Source organism: Gymnodraco acuticeps, unplaced genomic scaffold, assembly GCF_902827175.1.
Source record: "Gymnodraco acuticeps unplaced genomic scaffold, fGymAcu1.1, whole genome shotgun sequence".
NCBI classification, from domain to species: domain Eukaryota; kingdom Metazoa; phylum Chordata; class Actinopteri; order Perciformes; family Bathydraconidae; genus Gymnodraco; species Gymnodraco acuticeps.
Window position 1 is genome coordinate 518195 of NW_022991588.1, and position 24600 is coordinate 542794.

A 24600-nucleotide genomic window follows, 5' to 3' on the forward strand; every position below is an offset into this window, starting at 1 on the left:
GCATACTTTACTGGAGATTAGTTTTGTTTGTCGCACAATGTGAGATTGTGTTCTTACCAAACAGGGAAATGGTGGTAATGAAGCTAGTCTTGTCTGCAAACAAAGGTAGTTTGATGGATTTCAATCTGCAATTGATAACTTGGCTCTTGCTTTTTCAGAGTGACATGGAACATTATTGTTGGAAATGTGCTTGCTCTTTCTATTTCATTTATTACATTTATTCCAATAGATTTGTATGTTTTAAAGCATCCGTTTTACTTTGGTGCTGTAAGCTGTGGTGTGCATTTTGAGTTGTACTGAGATGTGTTCATAGAGAGGCTGTCTGACGAGTAGAGTCCCAGATGCATGAAATGTTTTCATCTTTAAGGGAAAGTGAAAGCCTAAATGGGTCAAGTTTAGTTAGAATTATTTAAGGCTGGCAAGATGTTGTAGAAAGTGGAGTGTCAAGATTTTAAGATACAGAGTGTTAACTGTGTTGACTGTATCCCTCATTGACTCATCAGCCATAAAGGAGACTGAAGCGAGAGTCAAGCAGTGAGTATATCATTTGAAAAGTAAGATATTGCCAAAGGTGTAAATGATTATTGGCCTGAATTTGTGTTACTAAGGTTGCTGTGTAGACACGGTGTCTGAAAAGCAGCAGTGCTTTGTCTGAGTCTAAACATGATGCATTCAAGCACAGTATTGAGTGCAGGTCACTCACGTTTTTGAAAAACAATTGAAATTAGATATTTACATTTGTAGAAAATGGACCTGAAGCGTAAAAATATCTCTTTAAAATATGTCAGACTATGACTAAAATGAAGACAGCTTTGTGTCTTTTTGTTGTTTTCTGCTGGTATATTATAAATAAAATGCAGATTTGCAGTAGAAGAATATATTTAATTGATTTTTACAGTACACATATAGTTGGTCACACAGAAAACAGCACTGTGTGATAAAAGGCAGCCCCCTAATAAAATGTATAAATGCTCTGCTTTGGTTGGTGTACCAATACAGAGGGCCTAGCCCCCAAAATGCAGGGTCCTCCAACACTATCCTAGCTCAACCTTTTTAATTACACAATGCAATGTCTGCTGGTTAAATGCTACATTTGCTAATCGAATAAAGGCAGGTACACATTCTTAGAGGATTACTTTCTTCTATAAAACCTTTTCAAGGGTTGTTCCTTATATCGTAGTACTATAACATGTGCAGTGTTTTGCACCTGGAAAGCTTTAAACTCATCGATCTTCTACTCAAACTAGTGTGCTGGAAATGATTGCAATGATAGTCAAATAATTGTCCTTCTTTGATAACCATAATTTATATTACACTAGCCTTTCTGGATCTTATGTAATCATCAATGTGGGCTATTTTCAGACCAAACATCTGGTGAACAGTATTATTCCCTGCACCAAATAAACTCGCCTGAAGCTTGTCAACAGTCTCATGAATTTGGAATTATTTCTGTTATTGGCGATTGTTTGGAGTGTTGGGCTTTGCAGTGAGCTGTTGTATTAGCCTATAGATGGGCTGTTTGAATACAAATGTAATTAAACTTGGAAAAATAATTAACAACTTGAAATTGAATATTAATAACATACACAAATTAATCCAGCTTCACAAACTTTTAAAAATAAATCATAGAAATGCAGTCCACAATTTAATAAATAAATAAAATTGAACAATTGATTAACATTGTGCATAGAGAAAAAACAAACCTAACAAATGGCTCCAGAAAATGTATTTATTTTGATAAGTTGAGTAGTTTACTTTTTTTTTTCTGGGAATCTATTTAAAACCACTGAATAACACAGAAGAGTTCAGGTAAATGGACGGTCACAGAAGTTTTATTTTTATCAAGTTCCCATAGGGGAGGCAGCATATGGTCAGGGAGACTCGAGGTAGAAGTCAACGATGACTTGGCAACAAATCAAGGTGAGGCAAGAGGGACGCTGATGGCAATGTTGAAGTTATTAAATGTCATTGGCAAGTGTCGGGGAGTGGTTTATTTGAAGGACTATTTTCAGCTTGAGTCACTGATGGCAGCCTGACTTCTCTTAGGTCCTGTGCTGGGACTTGGTATGTTTTAAGCGTTTGTTGAACTGGCTTCTGGCCAGACGGTATTCATCTGTAATTCCCTTCTCGTGAGCACGCTCCTTGATTTTTCACAGGAGCTCCCTCATGAACCGTTGCTTGGCACACTTGTTCTTGTTGCTTGGATTCTTTTGAAGGTGAGGTTCTACAATGACAGAGGTATATAGAAGCAGGCAGCATTTGTGAAAGTGTCAAACCTGCCACTCAATTCTGAAGCCTCCCAGTAGCGCCAGGCGGTGTCTGAAAGCCCTCCTACTGTCTCTGGAGTCCAGATTCAGATGGTGGTTCAGATAGACTAGTGCAGTCTTCACTTCCTGTCTGTATGTTGGAGTTGTCTGGGACGCTGTGTGAGGCTGCTTTTCATGAGATAGCTCATGAAATGTTTTGACGGCAGTGTTTTAATTTGTTTAACATCTAAAGTGCATTGAAGAGTTTTAATAATATCGGCAAATTTGGTGATGTTATACTATGTGAAGGCTTTGCTGTATTTGTTAAAATCCTAATATGAGTCTATTGGAACTGCCATTTTACAATATAATCTTTGGATTAGATGCACTCTTTGTGAAGAGCAATATTAAGTGATGTATGTGAATTGAATGAAGTTTAAAATCTTTCAATTTATTTATTTTTATTTTACCTTTATTTAACCAGGATAGGTCTCATTGAGATTAAAAATCTCTTTTTCAAGAGAGTCCTGGCCCAAGAATGGTAACAGCACAGTTTCAGACAGTCTTACGGCCCGTCCACACAGCGGCGTGCGTTGACGCTTGCCGGCGGGCGTGTCTGACACTCGACCAACAACCAATCACATGAATCTCCCGCCCCAGACACACAAGCACGCGGTTTGATTGGCTAGAGCTTGTACTGCCATATGATTCGATTGGCTGACGCCTCCGTCGAGGCGTCAAAAGTTGAACATTGCTCAACTTTTGAAGCGAGCAACGCCAGCAACGCTCCACGTCGCTTCCCAAAATGCAGTTTGGCTAAAAGTGACGTCACCCCATTCAAAGTGAATGGGCAGAAGCGTTGGAAGCTTCAACGCACGCCGCTGTGTGGACGGGCCGTTACAGTTACAAACAATTAAAAAAAACACACAATCACAGTCATACACCAAGTTTAGCCAAAGCATTTACAGACACAGCGGCCTGCTTCAAGGTCAATTAAAGTTGCTTTCAGTGTCAATACATGTCAAGTCGTTTGGCCCTGAGCATCTATAAGAATTAATTAATTGTAAGAATTGTAATTATAGGTATATCGAACAAAGTAATTGTAAATCAGGCATAAAATATAGTCATGGCTTTAAAAAGTAGCGTACTCAAGTATTTTCTACACCGAAACATCCCAAAAGATAAAACTCAAGGTCACTGTGAAGTGTTTAGGTCACTTGAGCTGCAACCATCAAGACCGAGATTTGAATCTGCACAGACAGAGCGATATCGCCGACTCTGTCATTTAAATTCGTGACACAGATTATGATTTTCATTTAAGGACTGTTTGTCAAACAAACAAGACGATATCTACTCACTGACAATAAACCAACTATAAAGTGAGAAAAACATTTAATAAATGATTGTATTTCGTATAACATTACTGTTTGCCCTGACCCCAGATGTATATAAAAGGACTGGTTTAATATCAAAATATAGTTATTAGCTGTAAAAAATGTAGCTTAGCTTAGCAAAGAGATGGAGACGGATAGCTTTTGTCTGTCGGATGTTAACAAAGTATTTCGGTGATGTTTCTGTTTTCACCTATCTAGTTGTTTTTGCCATCGAAGTATGTGCCTGACCAATGCTTTACATGTCTGCAAAGCCGCTCATAAATTATGTCCTTCTTATTTAATCCAACCAGTTCATAATTTTCCCACAACTTCATCTTTCCTATTCATATTTTTTCACTGCTGTACTTTCTTGCTCACAATCATAAGCGTAAAGCTTAGTAATGAGCTTAGGAGAGGGCCTGTGCTCAAGCTGTGGATGGCAGACACTCAGAACTGGGCATGTGCCAGCTCTTTCTGGTGCTGCCCCCTCCCCCCCCTTGCTTCCTCCCTCAGCCAGTCCAGTCCCAGTGGAGTCTTCTTTCAAACAAAGCCTGCAGCATTCTGGGAAAGCCAGTTTATTTTAGATCTTGTGGTTCTGGTTGGACAAACGGCTCTCCCAGCCACTATATCATAATTTCTCTGAAAGTATCTAGTGCTGATGATGAGAATATAAGTAAATATAATGATGGGTTGTTGCTCACATGTGTTCTCTAAAGTAAAGTCTATTTGTCGAAACATGCAGCTGGAAAAAATGAATGTGTGTAGACCTGCGATTAATCAGGAAGTCAAGCGATAAATGAACTTCATGACTAAAGAGGGAATTCCATTGATTTTAACTCAGAGAAAAAACAATAGTCAATGGTCCAGCATAATGTAATTCAAGTAATATTCAATTTCCAGAGATCATGATTCAAACGATGAAGTTTTCTTTTGAAGTTTACACTACAAATATTATTTTTCATTCATGGCATGTATTAGACATTTTCAGTACTATTTTAATTTCTCCCTGTGTGGTGTAATTGACTCAACTGATCCCACATGGATTAATAGAAATTAAATTATAATTTCCACTCTTCTGTAATTTATAGGGTACACATATTTGAAAACACTTTGAAGTTAAATATAACACAATAAGAAGTGATATACAGAGATGCTCCATATTCCAAATCATGATGTATTATATCATAGTGATGTAGTACTGTATTCAGAACGTATATGTACTCGTTTAGTTTTTCTTAAAAAAAACCACAACGTTTGCTAGACCAATTCCATCTTCAATTAAGAACACATTTAAAGCATCTGAAAGGAATTTTTCACTTCTGAATAAAGCATGTCTTTCATCTGTTTTGGAGGAAACACATCCATGCATCTTCCCAAGAAGCACTTATTTCTAGAGATAAGTGTTGAATCCACACTGAGCACACTCATGTGGCTCAGAACTGCAGCTCGAGTGTTTGTATGAGAGTCACAGAGAGAGGAAGTGAGAGAGGGGGAGTGAGCGAACGGGAATTATATGGAAGTGGATACGTTTATTATAACTTATATGGAGCAGCTCACATACAATATAGGAGCTCAGCGTTTCTATGGATGTATTTACTCTCACTATTACACATGATTTGTTGATGCTGAATCCATCACGGTCTCATAACCCACTGTAATTGGTTAAGAAACGCACTAATAAGTGTTGTTAGCAGCAGCATGCCTCTGTGTAATTATTATAAAACACCTTGGCTTATGCGTTTATAACTCATCTGAAAAATGACTGAATCATGGTTGCACTGAAGACTTCTTTTGACTTACAGCTGTTGCCAAAAATGTCCCATAACAAGCATGTCTGGCAGTGCAGCGCTCAACAATGTTGGTTCGCCCTTTGTGTCTTTGGCAAGCCAAGCCCGTTTCACACATCTCTCTCTCTTCGGTGTGTTGGAGCAGGTGTCAGCACATCCATTGCATCCCTGACTGAGCATTGCTTGTCTGAAAGGGGGAACTTTTCCATTAAATAGAACTCGATAATGAAGAGATCAAATCCATCTTGGATTGTCCCTATACAAATGTCAAAGTAGAGACACTCGTTTTCTTGTCTGCTGAAAACAAGCCTATGGACTGGAAAAATACCATTTTGCAAGTTTAGAGACGGCGTTCCTTTGGAGAAGAGTAGTGAAGACATACTCTTGAACCTGTAGCCTGTCTGAATATCTGGACAACCAATACATAGATTATTATAAAGAGAAATCATTGTGAGCAAGTTAATAAAAGCAGAATGTGAGAGAAAAGATCTCCCCAAAGGTTCACTATATAGGATTGCAACAATAACACTCTATAAACCAGCAAAGGCCTGGTGAGTTTAAGGATTCATGAAGAGAGCACAACAATATATAATTGTGTGACCAGCAGGCTGAGCCCGGCTGACCTCTGCCTGAGCATTAGGAACCCTGCGGTGTCGCGGAAGCTGCCCTGAGGCCCTTTCAGTTATAAATATACACACACATAGACACACAGACATGCATTTGTGTCTCCTCCATAACCACTATGTTATTGTTGTCATCATTCAATAGAGATAAAAACACTTAATATAATCAACAAATTACAATCACATGTTTTATTATGAATAAAGGTGAGACTTAATAAACCCTTGGTGAAATTCACAATGATTGTGATGTACAAATGAATGCATCCATAATCAAATTATATAGTTTTAAAATGAGCCATTGTGCAACCATTTTTGTACTTTTAAGTATATTTTGATAACAAATGTTGAGCTTTTCTGCAAACGTTTTGAATGTAGTGCTTTTACTTTAGTTTACTAACAGAGTATTTATACACTGTTCTCAGTACTATGATTACTTCTGCCACCACTTGATCCTATAGAAGATTATCCATTGCTGTAGATCAAACTAGCATAAGCAGTTTGACTTAGCACAACCTCAAACATCGAATGTTGCAATACTCCACTTTTACTTATTCTGACTGTGTGGTATTGCTTCTTATACTTCAGTAAAGGATCTGAATACCACTCACACACACACACACACACACCACACACACACACCACACACACACACACACACACACACACACACCACACACACACACACACACACACACACACACACACACACAGGCTTTTCTCTGATGTGACCTTCAGCACATGCAGGCTGGCATTCAATTACCGCCCTGTCAGTGGCCCATCCAGTGGCTGCACGTCCTTGAGAGTCTCTCTCCAGCCTCCGTCCAGTCTATATTCCATTACATCCTCCACATTGGGAGCTCTGTCCGGCATAAAGCAGCGCTCACATCCTCAACACTGTGAGGGCACACACACCGCATGATGTATCCTTTTCAAAATCTCTAACTGCAGTGAGCAATGGTTATTCTCGCTCATACTCTGAATCAAATCCGAGCAGGAAGTAAATATTAGATTTAAGTTTTTATCGAGTGAGATATTGTGTTGGTGTAAAAAAAAGAAACCCTAGCCCAGAAAAATCTAGCACTGCTCGTCTGAAATAGTTTTTCCATTGATCTCCCTTGCTTTTTATGTTTTCGCAATATTGTTGCTAGGATCCGCTTGATTATCGCCCAAAATGTCCTTCAGGGTCTTTTTGACTGTATTGACCTGTGATCATTACTGAAAGGGGAAAGTAGGAGAGCCATCTTTATTCAATGTTACAAGGTGAAAGCTCAGAGTTGAGTCTCCTGCTGCTTGTGTCCCTTCTCTGTTCTGCTGCGATGATTCATGTCTGCACAGATATTGATTGACCTCAAACAGATATATCTCATTTGTTTATAACTTTCGTCACATTGTGTGTATCAGTACATTTGTCTTGGCTGCTACTCTGACTTTTGCTTTCTTTTGACATTTGGGCTCTGCTAATATTTAAGATTTATCTTGTAAAGCAAAACCCCTGTTGGTTATGTGCTCTATAAATAAAGATTATTATTAATATTCACCAAGTGAGCAGTTACAAAAGCAAAGCTTTCACTGGAACTGTAATGTTAAGTGGATTCATTGGTGACAGCTTTGATAATCATATATAATATATATAATAAATTTTTTAAAAACAACCCACCCAATACTCTTTTTTTTCCAGCCTCTAATGCAAAGATTTGCTAGTTTTCTTTTTTTATCTCCATTTCCTTTTGGTTAAATGTATTGTCTCATTATTGTACTTTAAAGCACACCTTCTGGTTGAGACGAATAATTGATTTAGAAATAAAACAACCATGATCAATCTAATATAAGAACTAGATTTGACAAAGGCCAATCCAATTTGAATGTTTAGTTGACCTTTGACTTTTGAGTGGATTAATAAAGATTTGCGTGCCTTTAGATTTATGGGAACTGAGGTGGAGGTTAGATGGATTATTCCTTATGATTTCTCAATTACTATTTGGTCTGAAGGTTTTTACTATCAGAGATGTTTAAGTAACTTCTTTATACTTTGACTTTCTTGAACACTTATTTATGGTTTCTTATAGACCCATGAGGGCTGGGAAAAGTTATATATAAGACAGTAATATTTATAAAATGAAAGATATTCATAAGATGCTGAATTGATATAGTATGAAGACAAATGTATGTTACACTAATTGGAATTATTTGCTTTTTTAGACTTATTTCTTTTGGTAAACTACCTGATAGTTTCACTTCTCAAAATATAATTTAAAATATGAGACATTTTTAACAAACTTTTATGACAGAAGATTATAGATCTTTTGATTTCAGACTGTTTGTGTGACCAAACCTGCATTTACAGGCATTTGTCAGCCTTTTCTGACATCCTTTAGACTAAACTATAAATCTAGAAAATAATCACACTATAATAATCAAACTCGCAGTGGCACTGGCTGGTTAACCTATTAAACAATGAAGAATGTATTTTGCTTTTGTACATGAACTGGCTGCCGCGAGGAAGATTTATCTGACAGCTAACTGAATTGTTAGCCTTCAGGAATTCATGATCATAGCAGTAAATCCACTCTGTGCAGAGTATAGATACATAAAACATATTGCTCTCCTGGATTTATTAGCTGTCTGATTTATGCAGATCTTACTCAACAGATTTCCACCTCTGTATTTGGAGGGCTTCAGATGACATTTACAGTGCCAAAGCAATCATTAATTGCTATCATCTCTTTACTGTATTGATCCCTTTTATATCTACAGTCCTGTTTAGTTAGAACATCTTAAGCATGGACGCTTGTATCACGTTTATGAGTTGTTGAGAGCATAAATAATTCCCTTGAAAAATCCCCCATAAGCCCTTCGGGGTCACCGTGTCTCCATTTAGGAAATTAGAAAGGCAAAAGCGGTGACCAGACCTCTGCTGATTGTCTACTCATGAAGATCCTATAAAGGAATTGGAGAATTATTAGCACCTCCAATATATTATCTCAAGTCTTAAAAGTCTGTTCTCTGTTAAAGACGTGCTCCCACTGCCACCCAGATCTAAATATAATGCCAGCCAGGAACCTGAGCCTCTAAACTTCTGCAACCTGAACCGTCTGCAGAAAAACACAATGGATTAATGCACAGTTGTGCCACATGGTGTGACCCTGTGCCACATGTCAAGTGACTCTACTTACTCTACCAAACAATGTGTCCAGTGTGTTTCATTATAGATGGGAGCCTGATCTCTGCTTGCTTCTGAAAGCCTTTGAGCATGAGTAAAGACAAAAGACACTCGTAAAGGCTTTGCCATGATGTCTTATTCAACACCTTTGGTCAGGTACGCACATACATGTGTTTCCCTGAACATTTACAATAGTTGTCTGACTGTGTTCAAACATTGTTTTAAGACACCCACAATGAGGATTCACTGATGATAATTTAACTTAAGTGAACTTGTCCAAAGACATTTATCAATAAAAGAGCTTATGTCTTTTCATAGGTGGTTATAATAATCTTTTTGAAAGGCGTTATAAATGTGCTCAGGGGTGAGTTTTGAGTGTTTTTGCAAGCCTGAAAGGTGTAGCAGATTCTTGATTATTTTTGGCTTATTACTGTACGGGACAGGTTTCCTCAGAAGTGTATTAAAAATCTGCAGGGCAGAGCATCATCTCTTTCTGCAACAATCAACTCCCCTCTCGTTCAGTCTCAGCAGTCTTTATGCTTGTTGACACCCTACACTGTGCTTCATCAACACTGCCTCCCCCTCAGTTTCATCTTAATGAAAAATGCTGCTTTATTACCACCATGATTTAGACACTCAAAATTAGTACATGACGTTAGAGGCACAGCCTCTGTGGCTTGTAGTTGTCAATCAGCTCCCTTATGAGATATCTTACATGTACAGCATTTACATCGTATTTGTTGATGCATTTGTTATTTTAATATTTGTGGTTATTTAGTTTTATATAGTATGGTAATCAGGCTCAGGTTCAATGAGTCATGCACATCAGCTTCATTTGCTAGGTTTCGCTCATTAGAGCTCAGAGTGGCATAGCCTAACTTTGTCATTTCTAGGCAAAGAGGCAAAATAGCAAGGTATATTCCAGGTCTGAGGGCCTTAACTGGCAGACCACATCTCCACTTAAAAAGCGGCATTTGATTAAAATTGCTCTGTTTCCATCCAAAATCTGTGCTTGCTGAAATGAATGAAGTGGATTAACTTTATCGCAGGATAATGCAGATTAAACTGGTAAACACAATCGCTAAGTGATGCATATGGCCTGCAGGGGTGGAGTTAAAGCTTTATTTTTCAGCCAGAAGAACTGGGTTAACATGTTTGGGTTTTAATTGCAGTGTACACAGCTGAAAAAGCGCAGATCATACCATTTCCATACGACAGTAGCAAAACATCATTACAGACTAGTGCTGCTTGAGCCAATAATACCTCCAGGTCCCAACGTGTGCTCTTCTTGTAAAAATGTACCCTGCTAATGCAAATGATGCTGCTAATGAAAGCGTTAAGTTATTCAGCTGGTGTTTCTCCGGAGTGATACGTCAGCATGTCTCTTGATCCCCGAAGCGATTTTTTTTTCTTCCCCCCTGGGCGTGAGCTGAAGCCATGCTTGCTCTGACGGTGGAGATACAGCCGGTTCAATGAAAGCGGGGGTGGCAGCTGGAGAAAATCCATTCCCAGAGTGAGAGTTCTGCTGAGGCAGGTATGCCGACCTTTCAGTCATCTGATAGGTCAATGCTCGGCAGTGTGCCTGGACATCGGTGGCTAATCGCCAGGCCTGGTGCTGCTCATAGTAAAGCTTATCTGAGCAGCAGCCAGTGATGATCAATGGGACCCGTCGGCAGCTCATTTATAGTACAGTATGGCACAGCCACAAAGTTCACCAACAGATGAAGGTGACAGATGACCATGGGGTCTACCATGTGCATGTTCAAAGTTTCTGAAGCAAAATGCAGTTGTAATCCATTGTGCAGTAGTTGTCTCAATAGCCTTTGAATGACACCCAATCATTGCTTGTCAATTAGTCTTGAATGACTCAGGTGCAATGAGATGTTGCTGCTTAGTGTGCAGAAGAATATGCTGGCCTCTTGCTCTCTAGCACGTCAGACCACAGCCCTGATGAGATGACCTCTAATTTTCTTGTTTGTGGTAAACTTCTCGTTCGTCCCAGGTGCCCACGGAGTGAGAGAGGAGCCCCGGTTTGTGACGGCGCGCGCCGGAGAGAGCGTGATCCTGGGGTGTGACGTGTCCCCTCCCCTGGACGGCCAGCAGCCCCCCTATGTGGTGGAGTGGTTCAAGTTTGGAGTGCCTATTCCCTTCTTCATCAACTTCCGCTTCTACCCTCCTCATGTGGATCCAGAGTACACTGGTAAGACAACTGTTGACATGGTAAAGATAAAGCAAAGTCATCTTGAGACATTATGAAAAGTTCTATCTGTAACAGATTCAGTTTAAAACTTTTAAATTAGGCAGCATCAGGATCACAATCTCTTTAGTTGCCAAACCCAGCAATGTCAGAGATATTTGAGTTGTTTGCCCAATCGTCAAGTGCTACAGTTTCATGATACACACTGTTAAGCAGAGACCATAGGTCATTGTAATATTCTGAAGTGCATTTCACCATTAGTGAAAGATGATGGCTTGCAGATATACTTTACGGATTTAAAGGAATAATTTGACATTTTGGGAAATATGCTTTTTCATTTTCGCTCTGAGAAGTTTGATATTACATTTGGAAACAGTTGGAACAATCTAGCCTGGCTTGGAGATCTTTTTGTTAAATCCATACAAAAATCTAAGTGTAAACGAGACATCTGATAGTTTTATGGTGGGTTAGGTAAAATGTGGTCATTGGTGTGTAACCTGAAAACGTCTCCCATAGTTTTGAGTAGTTATATTGTAGTAGTAGAGTATGAAGTCTCAACACATTAAACAATCTGCCTTTGTGAGTCCATCACACTGATGGATATAGTGATATACAACTCGAAAGATATTATAAGCTTTTGCTTTAATATACAATAATTATGGAAACATTTCTATGATGATAGAGCATATAGTTTTAGCTGCTGCAGATCCAATTATAAGCTGGCTGAGAGCAGAGCCTTTCTGACAACCAGTTAAATATATTACAGTGCAAATGCGTTCTATGAATGTACCTCCAAATCCTCCGAAGACTGACCTACAATTGCAGTGTATTTTCCCTCAGAATGATACTTTAGCTCTAAGTTTAAGGCATGGTGCAGTACACTGAGGCCTTTACGTACTAAAACAAAGACTTGGCCCCCTTTGTAAAGCGCTCTGGTTCTTGAAGTGCAATTCGTTCTGTTCTAACACAGCATTCGGGGCTGTGCAGGGGCATCTGCTGTCTCTGAGTGCATAGGGGGAAATAACTGTCTCAGCAATTTACGACTGCATTGTAGCCCACATACATTATCACACTCTAGTGACAATGCAGCACAGCGCATACATACAGTATATGAAAACGAATAACTGTATGTCCAGTACAGGGGTTATCAAAGAAGCTATAACCGACAAATGAATGCAGCCTCCAAAATTATCGTTAAACTGCATCAATACCTCTTTTAAACAGGTTTAACAAAAACTGATCATTATAGCCTTCTCAACAGGCACATTTTTTGTTTTAGATGGCATTAGTTTTATCTGAATGTACCTAATAAATATGCAACTGAATATATCATAATGTACTGTGTCCCTATTTAAAAAGGCTACACATGGTGCAACATTTTCTGTGTAAACCAAAATAATGATATAAAAGATGCTATAAACTGTCTTGCTGAGCTGAAGGGAACTTTCTTAGTTGTTGATATGAGTAAACCCTTTCACATTCAATCCATTATTTATCTAGAAATATTGATAACAGCAGTTTTAAAATTAGCATAACAATAGTTATTTCATCCCATCATAGAACCTTAAAATGCTCCTCTCCTGGTTTAAACATTATATCTGCCGCACTACTTGTATTAGGAAATTGGTTCTACATCCTGATGTTGCTTCTGCATCTTTGACAAGATGGCCAGCTGTCACAATGGGGTCAGAATCATCCCCTCCTGTTCCCACCTCTTTACCAAGTGCCTGACCTGGTAATATGCTGTGAATCAAAGGCAAGTCATGGCTTGTTGAAAGGCAGAAGGATTAATCTCTCTTCTGTGAGTGTCCTAAATACGGACATTACAGATTTTTCAGCTGGGTTAGAAAACAGTGTGAATAACATTAGGTTGATTGAAACTCCTCCCTGTGGGATTTTCTTAAAGCAGGGTCATCAGTGCAGAGAAGACTAATGGCAGTGACTCACTGTCTGGGGAACCCTCCTTTCTGTTTTGTGGTGGCTACTGTAGATCTTGCAGCCGCTGGAGCGTTTCATTGCTTACTTTAACCTCCTGACCAGCGGCAGGGTATGAACGGCCGGCAACTTTTCAGACAGCATCTCACTCTACTGTGCTCGCTCTGGCTCTAAAGGGACTCTGCCATGTGGCGTCAAGTCCACTGCTGAGGAATTACCAGTGAACAGATGCAACATGAATATGGCCAGTCTCATTACATAGATTAAAGTTGGGTCTGGGGATTGCATGTGCACGGCAACAGTGTGATAATAACACTGGACATGATGAGATGCTTTTTGGGTCTGTGCAGTCTCAGAGTTCATTTCAGCTATTTTCATGAACTCTTATCACATAATATAAATACAATTGGTGGGTAGGCTGCTACCAAAACAGAGTGTGTATATATATATATATATATATTATATATATATTTCCCTTTGATTGTAGTGTCATTTAATCCATCTATGGGTCAATCGTTTTGTCTGGGTCAGTAAGCATTTACATCACTTTATGTTCTTGCAAATGATTGATAAACCAACAGTATATTCATATTCTTTTTTATTTTAGATTAATCATTACAACTATGTATTTTCCATGTGATTTGCTGCTAACATGAGAACATGTGCAGATATCCTTCTAGACAAAAATCTATACTGCCAGTTTGTCCCGCAGCTATACCGAAATAACAGCATTAAAAAACATCTTTATTTGTGCCCTCTCGTGCAATAACACAATCAATAATTCAGATGTGAAGCATGTGAAATGTTAGTGTCGGATTGGCCCGCTTTGGGACAAGCTGACAACTAAATCATATCTCTCTACAACGATAATATGGATTTATAAATTAAACACCTTTTCCTGCATGTACAAGATACTGCCTCAATCACTCATCACTAACAGAGAAAAACCCAATATTATCTGTTATTCACTTAAATTAACTGATTTAAAAAATACCTTACACTAAAGAAATGTAATGACATCAAAAAGCGTATTCAGGCCATTAATTTGTTGTGAGTACAGTAAAGGCTAGCTTTGCATTTAAAATGTTTGAATAATGCAGGAGAGCTCCCAAGCCGGAACAATGGAAGATTGTTCTTTCCCATCTGAAATGTATGGGGCTTTATAGTGCATTAACAAACCCACACAATGGAACAGAAGAAGTAGTGTTAACAGCATATGCTTAATTTCTACTAACAATCCCGCAATGACATTTTTCCAATATGATAATTACAATCCCAAAATGCAACACCTGTCCCAAATAAGGTATTATGCTCATGTTTCATAAGAGTCCAACATTTTGTCTTGCCCACGGCAATCTTCAAATATGTTTCTCATCTACACACCTCTGAAATGTGTGACTGACCGCATATTGCCCGATTGTCCACAGACAGATAGACGGTATTCAAAACACACAGACTCGTGAAAATAATACCAGCAACCCACTTTGCTCTGCTCATTGCTATTATTTTATCACTGCTCTTTGGGATTTAAAGTTGTATTTTGTTGTCCTCCAGACTGTGTCTCTTTGGATCTTTTGTGTTTCCTCTTCAAAGTTTCCTGACAGAGCTTGTGATGTGATATTGTGTGTTTTCACAGTAGACAGAACCCTGTGTAAGTGGTGTATGACCGGAGGGGCCGTCCTGACGTGAATACACTGTTAACTCTGTTTACAGCAGCACCCTATATCACTGTTTGACAAATGGGAGCTGAGGTTGATCCCTACCATTCACGCCATCACCCTCCCCACTCAGCACTTCAATGCCCAAGCAAAAATAGACTTTTTTCAAGACAAGCTACCTTTTTAATGCAAGACTGCAAACTCTTCTCTCTTCCTCTTTGCTGCATCGATTTTCTGCTAACAAAAACTCCCATCAGTTTTCTACCCCAACTATGCCACCTATCCCAGGGTTGGGCTATTCATTTATTGCATTTACATACAGTGCTGGTAGAGCAATTCAGCCCATCCTCACTGTCAATACATCGGCCTGACAGTTGGAAGTATCAGGAAACAGTGCTTACAGAACATCTACACATCAAAGTTTGGAAAAATGCTCTATCTGCGAACACTCGTCAGATGGCAGAAGAGAGTGTTTTAGTGTGTCGGGCTGTCAGAGGCAGCCATGTGAGCAGCGGGCTGGAGGCTTGAAGAAAGACAGCTTAGCAGCTGAAGATTTCACCATGCCTGGTTTCCTGAACTTCTCTCATCCCTTGTGATTTCATCCTTTTAGAATTCCAATTTATCCTCAGCCTTGAAGAGTAAAAGCGGCCGGGATGGAGAAGTTTTATAAGAAATAGATGATTTCTTTGAGGTGGAAATCTGGTATTTTGTGTCAAATAATTTACATTTTTTTAGCTGGAGCTATAACCTAAAAAGTTTTATACATTTAGGTTTAAATAAGGAAATATTGAATTGGTTAAAGATCAAACATTTTGAGGAATACATTTATTCACTTACTTGCTGTTAGATTGATGAGAAGATCAATAGCACTTTTAAGTCTGTTACAGTAGTTAAATATGAAGTAGCTGAGGCCAGTAGATGGTTTTTAGTACCACTAAGGCCAAATGAGGTACATCAACTTAATGTTAATAAAATTTGATTTTTGCCGAGCTAAGATGAAAGTAACAGTCTCCTGGCAATTCATTTTTTTATTCTAATTCTGACTTTTGGATAGAGCCGTGTTAGTTATTTTCCACTAAAAACATATATCTGAGCTAACCAATCTCCTGGCTGTAGCCTTGTTTCATATATACCATATAAATATAAGAGTGGTATTGATTTTCTCTATCCACTCATGGCAAAGAAGCAAATAATTTCCCAAAATATCAACTGATTTGATTGTTTGTGTTAATAATCCTTTGAGTTTGATGTTTAAAGAGTCTTCATGGTCTTTATATCCGTTTCCTGTAACAATCAAGCTGATGGAAGGCGGTAAATTGCCCTTTAGGTATAATATGGTGATAGGGTTGTCCGTCTCTGTTAACTCATGCCTTCCATCGAGTGCTTGGAAAGGCTCCAGACTGCTGTACTCCCTGAGCAGGAATGAGAACAAATGTCTTTATCCCACCCGACTTGAACTTCTCTGAGGCCTGGAAAATAGGCTTGTGAATGTGCTTATTATAATAAAGGGGAGTTCAAAGTCTGAGTTTTTAGAGTCCTTGCAGAGAAAAAAGGAAAAGCGAGTAGCAGAGATTATACAATGTTGCACTTAATCCTAATAACGTTCAGTACAGTCAGTGGAACATATTTATTTATCCTTCTATCCATGTACAAATCTAAAGTGTTCTTTCACACCATAACTTAGACTCTACTTTTAATGCAAACCATTGCATCAGAAATCAATTTCATGCTGTAAGAAGCAATGCTTAAAGCTGGGAGTTCAAATGGAGAAGCATACCCTCGTTGAGAGCGTGCAGATGTTTTTAAAAAGCATAAAAACATGAATTATGTTTCTTTTCCGTCTCCAGGTAGAGCCTCTCTGCATGGGAAGGCCTCCCTACAGATCGACCCAGTGCGCTCCGATGACCAGGGCTGGTACGAGTGCAGGGTCCTGATGCTGGAGCAACAGTACGACACCTTCCACAACGGCAGCTGGGTGCACCTCACAGTCAATGGTGAGTCACCTACACACTCTCTGAACTGTTAACGTATGTGTTTGTACATTTCAACGGAAAAAATCGAAAACCTGCGTCATACATTCAGGCTTCATGCTGTATATAAAAAAGAACATCAGATTTTCTTTAGAAAATATGGTTCTATTTTATCGAGGACATTTTCGCCTGAATCTTTTTTAGTTGAAAAGTACAAGCACAGGTAAAAGTAGTCAACACTCTGATGAGCTTATGAATATTATATCTATCCAGCCATTGCATGAATCATGATGAATATTGTATACATATGTTCAGTACATACTGAAAATGTACTTATTTTTATGTTGTCTTTGTTGCATTATGTAACATTTAATTGTTAAATGTAGTAATTTTTTGTATTCAGTTTTTGAAAGTGTACTGCTTCTTAAAAATGTTATGTCAAATGATTATTATATATATATATATCCATTAATCGGCCGTCAGGAAAGTACTCGCATGTTGATGATTGAGTGATGAATATTTAGTGTATCCTTTTATAAATACAAATTCCTCTAGAACAACTGGATTTTTACTAAAGCTTCATGCACAATAATGCACAACTTTCTAGTCTTTCTTAAAATAAAAAAAACTAATCATGAATTCACACTTCTTGACTCACTGGTCCCGTTTACTGCTGGACACAGATTAGTATTTGCTCAGTTTTTTTAGCAGTCACATAAAAAGAAAACACCATTACAGACTGTTTTAGATCATCCCTGCTGCTCCTTATCAAAAGGCCTTGGTGTAAAGAAGGAATGAGAGGCTGGTTAGAGGAGAATTGATTGTGGCCTGTTTAAGGCGGTTCAGGCAGGGATCGTCTGTGATAGTCTGAGAGCTATCAAACTGATGACCAGGCAGAAAAAAAATCTGCACCTTTGCATTTCCCAGGAATACCGTAGTGGCTCAGAGAATCCTTTGTGAAGTGTGTCCTCACATGGTTGCAGAGCACCAGAGACTACAGAGACAAGCAACCTTGTGTTTCTTTTTTTATGCCTGTATCTGCTTCATGTGAGGAATGCATTTAAAACAGATATTAAGCTGTTTTGCAGAAGATGAGTAAATGCATGATGCAGCAAAGGTGCAGTAAAGTAAATGCAGGAAGTACACGTTGTCTCAATGTATTACTTGGATTTCTTAGTTGGCATTTTCTGGTTAAAATGAATGTGTTAATATTGGCTAAACAGGCAAAAACTGTTCAAGCCAAAAGCGGTGATTCCTTGTGTTAATTAATCTTCACAGGTCTCTAACTTCAGAGAGCTGTAATCCTCTGTGTTATTAGAGAGAGACTGTCAAAGTCTTTCACATGTATATTTTTGGCACTGTGCGAAACTCATGCATATTCAATTAGGCATGCATATGTTTTACAATGGTTGCAATTCTTATACCTGAATAATGATTACAACTTACTTTATGCTAAATAGTGGGTAAAAAAAACATTTGTAAAGTCCGATGCACTGCATAATCACTTTAGAAGGAAAAATGCTGACGTGTATAAATGGTTATTATCAATGCAGAACATAATATTTTCTTTTGTATGTGTTTGTGTTAGTACAGCACACACACTGCAGATTACTTTCAGCACAGTGTTCTGTGTGCAGCGCATTAGATCAACATTGACATGAGAGCGTCTCATTGTGTGTGTTTGTATGCAGCTAAATGAGATCTCTGTCTGTTGAAGTTGTAGTTGAAGAGTGAATAGTTCACACTCTGCCGTCACCTGCACACTCATGATGTTTGGTGTTTAGGAACGTCTGTGGGCGTGCATGGGTGTGCGTGTGTGTGTGTGTGTGTATCAATGTCTTGTTGTGTAGGTATACTGAATCTCTGTAGCTTTCCTCATCAGTATTCATTCTTGACTTTGACTGCTCCCTCCCTCTTCTCCTGCGTTGCTCTACTGTCAGGCTTTTCAACAGAAACTGAGCTCTTTGGGCTGTAGCAGAACTAATAATTAATATTCCTAAATGTCATATTATAATGTGGCATATTAAGTGATGCCATTTTACATGATCTCATGTGTCTAACTGTAGAGTTGCAGTTAGCATGCACAGCATACTTCAAGGTGTTTCACTGGTACAAATGTTTAGTTTCTCTTGGGATCATATTTGATGTTAAACACAGACATTTATGGAGACATCAAGAACAGCAGTTTAGATATCCAAAAAGGGATTTCATATGAAGACTTTATGTTCCTGCTGTAAGCTAAATGGGTGTCTGTGAGGGAAGCAGGTGCCATTTTCGTCTGGCCTCAACACACAGACACTAAGGACACCCATTTCCTTTGGCTGTTGGTATTTGCATACACTCCTCCTTTGAGTTCCTGTTGCTGCTGGCCTTAACTTCCTGCCAAGCGGACAGGGAATTGGTGCCCACTCAGTGGCAGGTGTCAGATGGCAAGGCCTTGTGCCCGAAAAAAGACACTAAGGCCACTCTCTTTCTCTCTCACCGCCCCCCATCTCTTCCTTAGCTCCTCTCTGTAGTCGTGTCTCCTCTGTCCTTCCTTTCTCTTTCAAGCATCAGCAAGCTTTTTAGGATTAGAAAAAACATCAGCGCAGCGTTTTCAAATAATTTAACAATGAAACATAAGAAAACCCTGTTCTGTTTAGTGATGGACTGGCATTTAGAACCCATTTGGTTGACCCAATTGGGGCCTAAATGCCAGCTCATCTGTGCACCAGCTCCATATATTCCCCATGTGTGTCAGTCCTTGTCAGTCACTAATAGCCCCGGCATGGCCACAAATGGTGACCATGTGATAAACCATCCTCAGGCAGATATGGGATCCAACGATTCAGATTTAATTTATAGTTGTTGTTTTTTTTCACAATAGTGACCAAAGTGCTCAAATGGACCCAAGTGTCAGCCAAATAGAGAACCATGTATTGGACAAATGGTCAAATCCAGTATTTATACTTATATATAATATATTATACTTGTCCAAAATGATTGGTTGGCATCCAATTTGTAATTTTCCATGTCTGTCAGCTAAATGGCGGCAAAAATGTATGGCTCAAGTGTCATCATCTGTGACACTGTGACCATTTCAAAACACAAAAATGTAATGTAGTCTAATCCCACCATAAAGTAAAGGTGAGTACCTTGAGTGTGCTAAAATTAAAAAAGGGGTGGAAAGTCTCCTTGAGAGCGTCTTCCTTCTCTCTTCAACAGTTTACGGAGACACACCATACAGTATGTTTGAGGTTTACGATGTGAAATCAATTAAACATGTGCACGTTATGTAGCCATATACTCATAGGAGTAGAGACAATAAAAGATAGACAAAGCAAATGATGCAGACACAGTTTTGTTGAGCAAATACCTTCTGACTGATCGTGTTGAGAGAACTGTCCGAACCCTGCGTCTTAGAGTAGCATCCAGGCCACCTGCTGATGAGCTGTGTGGTCTACCAAGAAGAACAGTGGGAGTGCAGGAACTTCCAGCATCTTGTCATGTATATCATTGATGAAGATCGCTGCAGTAAGTAAGTAAGTAGGGCGAGAATGCAATGTTTTATTTTGTAGAGCAACTCCCAGGTTTCTCTGCCACGTTGACACTTTCTCTGTAACAAGCTGTACCTGAAGGTGGGAAACAAAGTCCCAGGATGTACCTGCTGTTGTCACCACCACGTATGCTAAAATGTCCTATTAAGTGATGCTTAATCCCTTGAGAAACACTAAACTAGGTTTAGAATGAATAACAGCACAGTGGTGGACTTAAGTACTTTAGTCAGGCAACAAAGTACAAATAGCACTGTGTAAAAAGTCCACTCATTACTTACACTTACATTACTTACAGCTGACTTAGTGCTTAAAGTATTAAAAGTAAAAGTCAGCGTATGATTCTGGGGTATTTCCTAAATATGACCCATGCATTTTCCTCAAGCAGCAACCAACAAGCAGCAGCCGCACTGCTAACTCAAAGGAAAATTAAAGAATGACTCAAGACCATCTCAAATAAGAAACACGCTCAAGTTTTTCGGCACATAACTAAATGTGCATGCTACAAAAAGTTTACAAAAGTTTACAAATGTTCTGAAAACAACACTAAATGATAATACTAGGCTAATGTATAAAAGAAAAGCTTATAATGTATCTGCTTCCTGGTGGGTTTCTCAATGTAATGTTCATAACACTAACAAAGTGTTAGCGTAAACTTCCCAAAGTATTTTTTTGGTAGCACCATGTGGGACCATCACAGGCACTTAAAACAGTAATTATAATGAATTAATATGTTTTCATGAATGAAATCCTAAACTGCACTTGTAGGTGTGTTAATTAAGACTTGTCAAATCTACCTTAGAATAAATCAAGTATCTTCAAAATAAAAGCACAAACTCACAGTGAGGCAGGTTGCCGGTTGATAATGATGCATACTGATCCGTTTATTGTAGCTGTTGACCCGTCAACTGCATGAGCAAGCGATGCATAAACCAGTCAGGCATTTTATCTCCATTAATCTACTGTATCATCTAATGTAATGAGTGCTGGAGAGTGAGAGGGCAGTATGGACAGGCAGATGTCTAAACGTGCTAATTGGGCGATTTATTTACTCCATGCCAGGTGGTTGTGTGCAGTCTGAGGCATGGCAGCACTCCCAGCGGCAAGCGGTGACCCACTTGTATATCTGTGCCTTTTTCCTCTTTAACAAAACACTGTGCCACTATTTATAATCAAAATATTATGTTGCAACACTGAAAGCAGCTGGTGGAGGAAACTACAGGTTATTGGCCTGCAGTGCTGTAGGTGGGGAAGAGAGATCCCTGGTGGTTCTAAGAGAAACTCAGAAACATCAGATGGAAACTCAGTGAAGCTGCTAAGTGGGCTTTAAGGTTTTTAGGAATGAATGGCAAGATGAAGGGATTAATGTCACCAGGATGCTTGTTCCTGCGTGGGGGAACAGCTGATTTAGAAAACTGTTCACCACCTGCTATACTAGAAACATCTGTAGGCCAGAATCATGCACGTGATGATAGTTGAATGGCGCCACTGCCAGTCATATTGTTCCTAGTTTGTCCTACTGGCTAACAATGATACTGTACAACAACAAAGTATTATTTAGATATACTGCTCGAAAAAACAATGCAAAAATATAACCCAACACCTCAAACCACTTATAAGGTCAACTTTTACTGTTTGTGTTTTACTTTTCATAACCATAGAAGAATGTTTTTTAAACTTTAGTAGAGCTTAGAACATCCTTTTTTATGTGTAGTTTTAGTGATATAGGATATCGTAGATTTTTGTTCATGTGATTATGAAGTACAAACCAAAGCAAATGTATCAATAAAGTTACACATTTTAGCACCATATACTGTAGAGAAGGGTTGGTCCATTTAATAAAAAAATAACACCGAAAAAAGTAGTTATTTGTGTGCAATCGATCCAATAGTTGAGAAATATTTCAGCCAGGATCAAAGTATGAAGCTGCTCCACACTGCCTTCTGTAGATCAGCTTGCTCGACTAATAATATATGTTAAGCTACGTAAAAAACAGACAATATCTCCAACTGAAGAAATCTCCTTAATTTCATGATTGTTGAAAATGATAATTATACTGTTGTAATGATTCCTGCTTTCACTTTCTCCACAGCCCCACCGTCCTTTACAGCGACGCCGCCACAGTATGTGGAGGCGAAGGAAGGGGGAAGCACTCAGCTGAGCTGCTCTGCCCAGGGAAATCCAAAACCAATAATCAGCTGGCTGAGGGAGGGGGAGGAGCTTGCAACCAACGCAAAATATTCAGTAAGACCCATGATAATTCATTCTATTAATTGTGATTTATGTTTATTATAAATATAGAATCAGGGTTCACGCACATATGGTGTCATTTTCTAAGTCCATCTGTACTGGAAGTATGTTATGGAGGATCGCCTCACTCGCTATTATTATCCTGTCCTGTTGTTGGGCACCACACAATTCACATTGTTTTGGAATACGATATCTGTACAAGCATTATTATTTAAGTGAATGTGTTGATATGTCTCAGGTTACAGGAATGAAGCCTTCGTGAATTAGATGGTTTGTTGCGCTTTTAACACAGATGTCTTTATGATATCTATATGAAGTCGTGTTGAGCCTTTGACTGTTTAAAGATAGCAGTCAATGATTGTAGCGGCTACACTGTTGTCTGGTGATGCATGATTTTTATTCCTGTGGATAAACTCCCAAAAGAAGACAGTCTGATGTCATGACAATATATGTCTGGCTCAGCCTCACTGTGGTTAGATAACAGCGAAATGTTGTTGCAAGTAGCATAAACCTTCAATAACAGAACATCAGGTGGTGGATTGTGGTGTGAGTCGCACAGAATCAAAGACATTTAACACACTGTTTTATTATAAATGATGCAGAAACACCAACAGCTTCAGCAGACGATGATGCATCGCAGCCACATCTTGAATAAAAGGTGCAAATGTCACTTTGTCTCAAGTGGAAAATCTTTTGCTCTCTTGCTCTTACTATACAACCACAAGTACTCTTTCCACCTACATGTGTAGCTGTAGAGACTATGAATGCAATATCTTCAAATAATTCTTCTGAAGATTGGTATTCTTGAAAAAGCAGCAATAAGGAATATTTAAATGTGATCAGGAGAACAAAAAATTAGCAGCAATATGAATAAAGGGCTTTTTTGGTAGGTTTGAATTGTTTTTGAAAGATGGATAACTCCTTTTCCTTTTCTCATGTCCCTGATATTGCAGTCTGCTGCTATGAACTGTTTCCAGCTGTCTGCGTGATACAGGAAGTGACAGAAGCATACTGGAGCGTCTGTTAAAGGCCTCATCTTCCTTTACTCGCTTATTCCCCCTTTTTCGTCTTCCTCTAGTCGCTTCTTTTTAACACCATCCCCTCAGTAAATGATTAGACAAAATTCTGATGCATAATTAATCTCCTTCTCCTGCATCAATATTACATTAGTCCTAATATGAATGTTAGACTATAAATGAAAATAGCTAGTGAGAGCCAAATGCCATACTTCACTTTCTGCGCCGTGATACACTGAGAAATATAAAAAGCAGAGCTGTCGTCTTCCATTTGGCTGCTCAGTACAAGCCAGAGCCAAAAGCTCAAACGTGTGTGTGTGTGTGTGTGTGTGTGTGTGTGTGTGTGTGTGTGTGTGTGTGTGTGTGTGTGTGTGTGTGTGTGTGTGTGTGTGTGTGTGTGTGTGTGTGTGTGTGTGTGTGTGTGTGTGTGTGTGTGTGTGTGTGTGTGTGTGTGTGTGTCCCACATGATCAGATCCATGGAGAAAGGCAGGAATGTCACGGACAGGGTCCTCCTTTCTTTACTTTACTTTATTTATTTGCGAGGACAAAAGAGTGCCGTAAAACAAAGATACTTCACAAAACAGTTGTGCAGGAGAGGATATAAACTGAGGTGGGATTATAAACCGTCTTCCCCATAGTGTACTCAAACAATAGGCATGCAGAAAAACAACAGCAGCCTCCTGCTGTTCCACAAGCCAATATCAGTCCTTCTGGATGCATCAATGAAGTGGAACATAAATTGAGATTCTGCCTTCATCTCATGCCTCACTTTATCTACTGCTTATTCATTCCTCCTCCTCCTCCTCCTCTTTCCTGAGTTGATCTCAAAGTACTGGAGTGGACTGATGACCG

General features: G+C 39.0%; 1 protein-coding gene across 7 annotated transcripts in view; it reads left to right on the forward strand.

Moving 5' to 3' along the window:
- The window catches only part of igsf9ba (immunoglobulin superfamily, member 9Ba), a 65320-nt gene that overhangs the window by 3805 nt on the left and 36915 nt on the right, over positions 1 to 24600 (forward strand). For all 7 annotated transcript variants that reach the window (XR_004567122.1, XR_004567123.1, XM_034197867.1 and 4 more), the window contains exons 2-4: positions 11192 to 11389; positions 16827 to 16973; positions 22575 to 22726. Coding sequence is in view for 5 of the 7 variants with exons in the window: in XM_034197867.1 (XP_034053758.1) it covers positions 11192 to 11389; positions 16827 to 16973; positions 22575 to 22726 (497 nt within the window). In the remaining 2 variants the exon portion in view is untranslated. The remainder of the gene's footprint in view (positions 1 to 11191; positions 11390 to 16826; positions 16974 to 22574; positions 22727 to 24600) is intronic.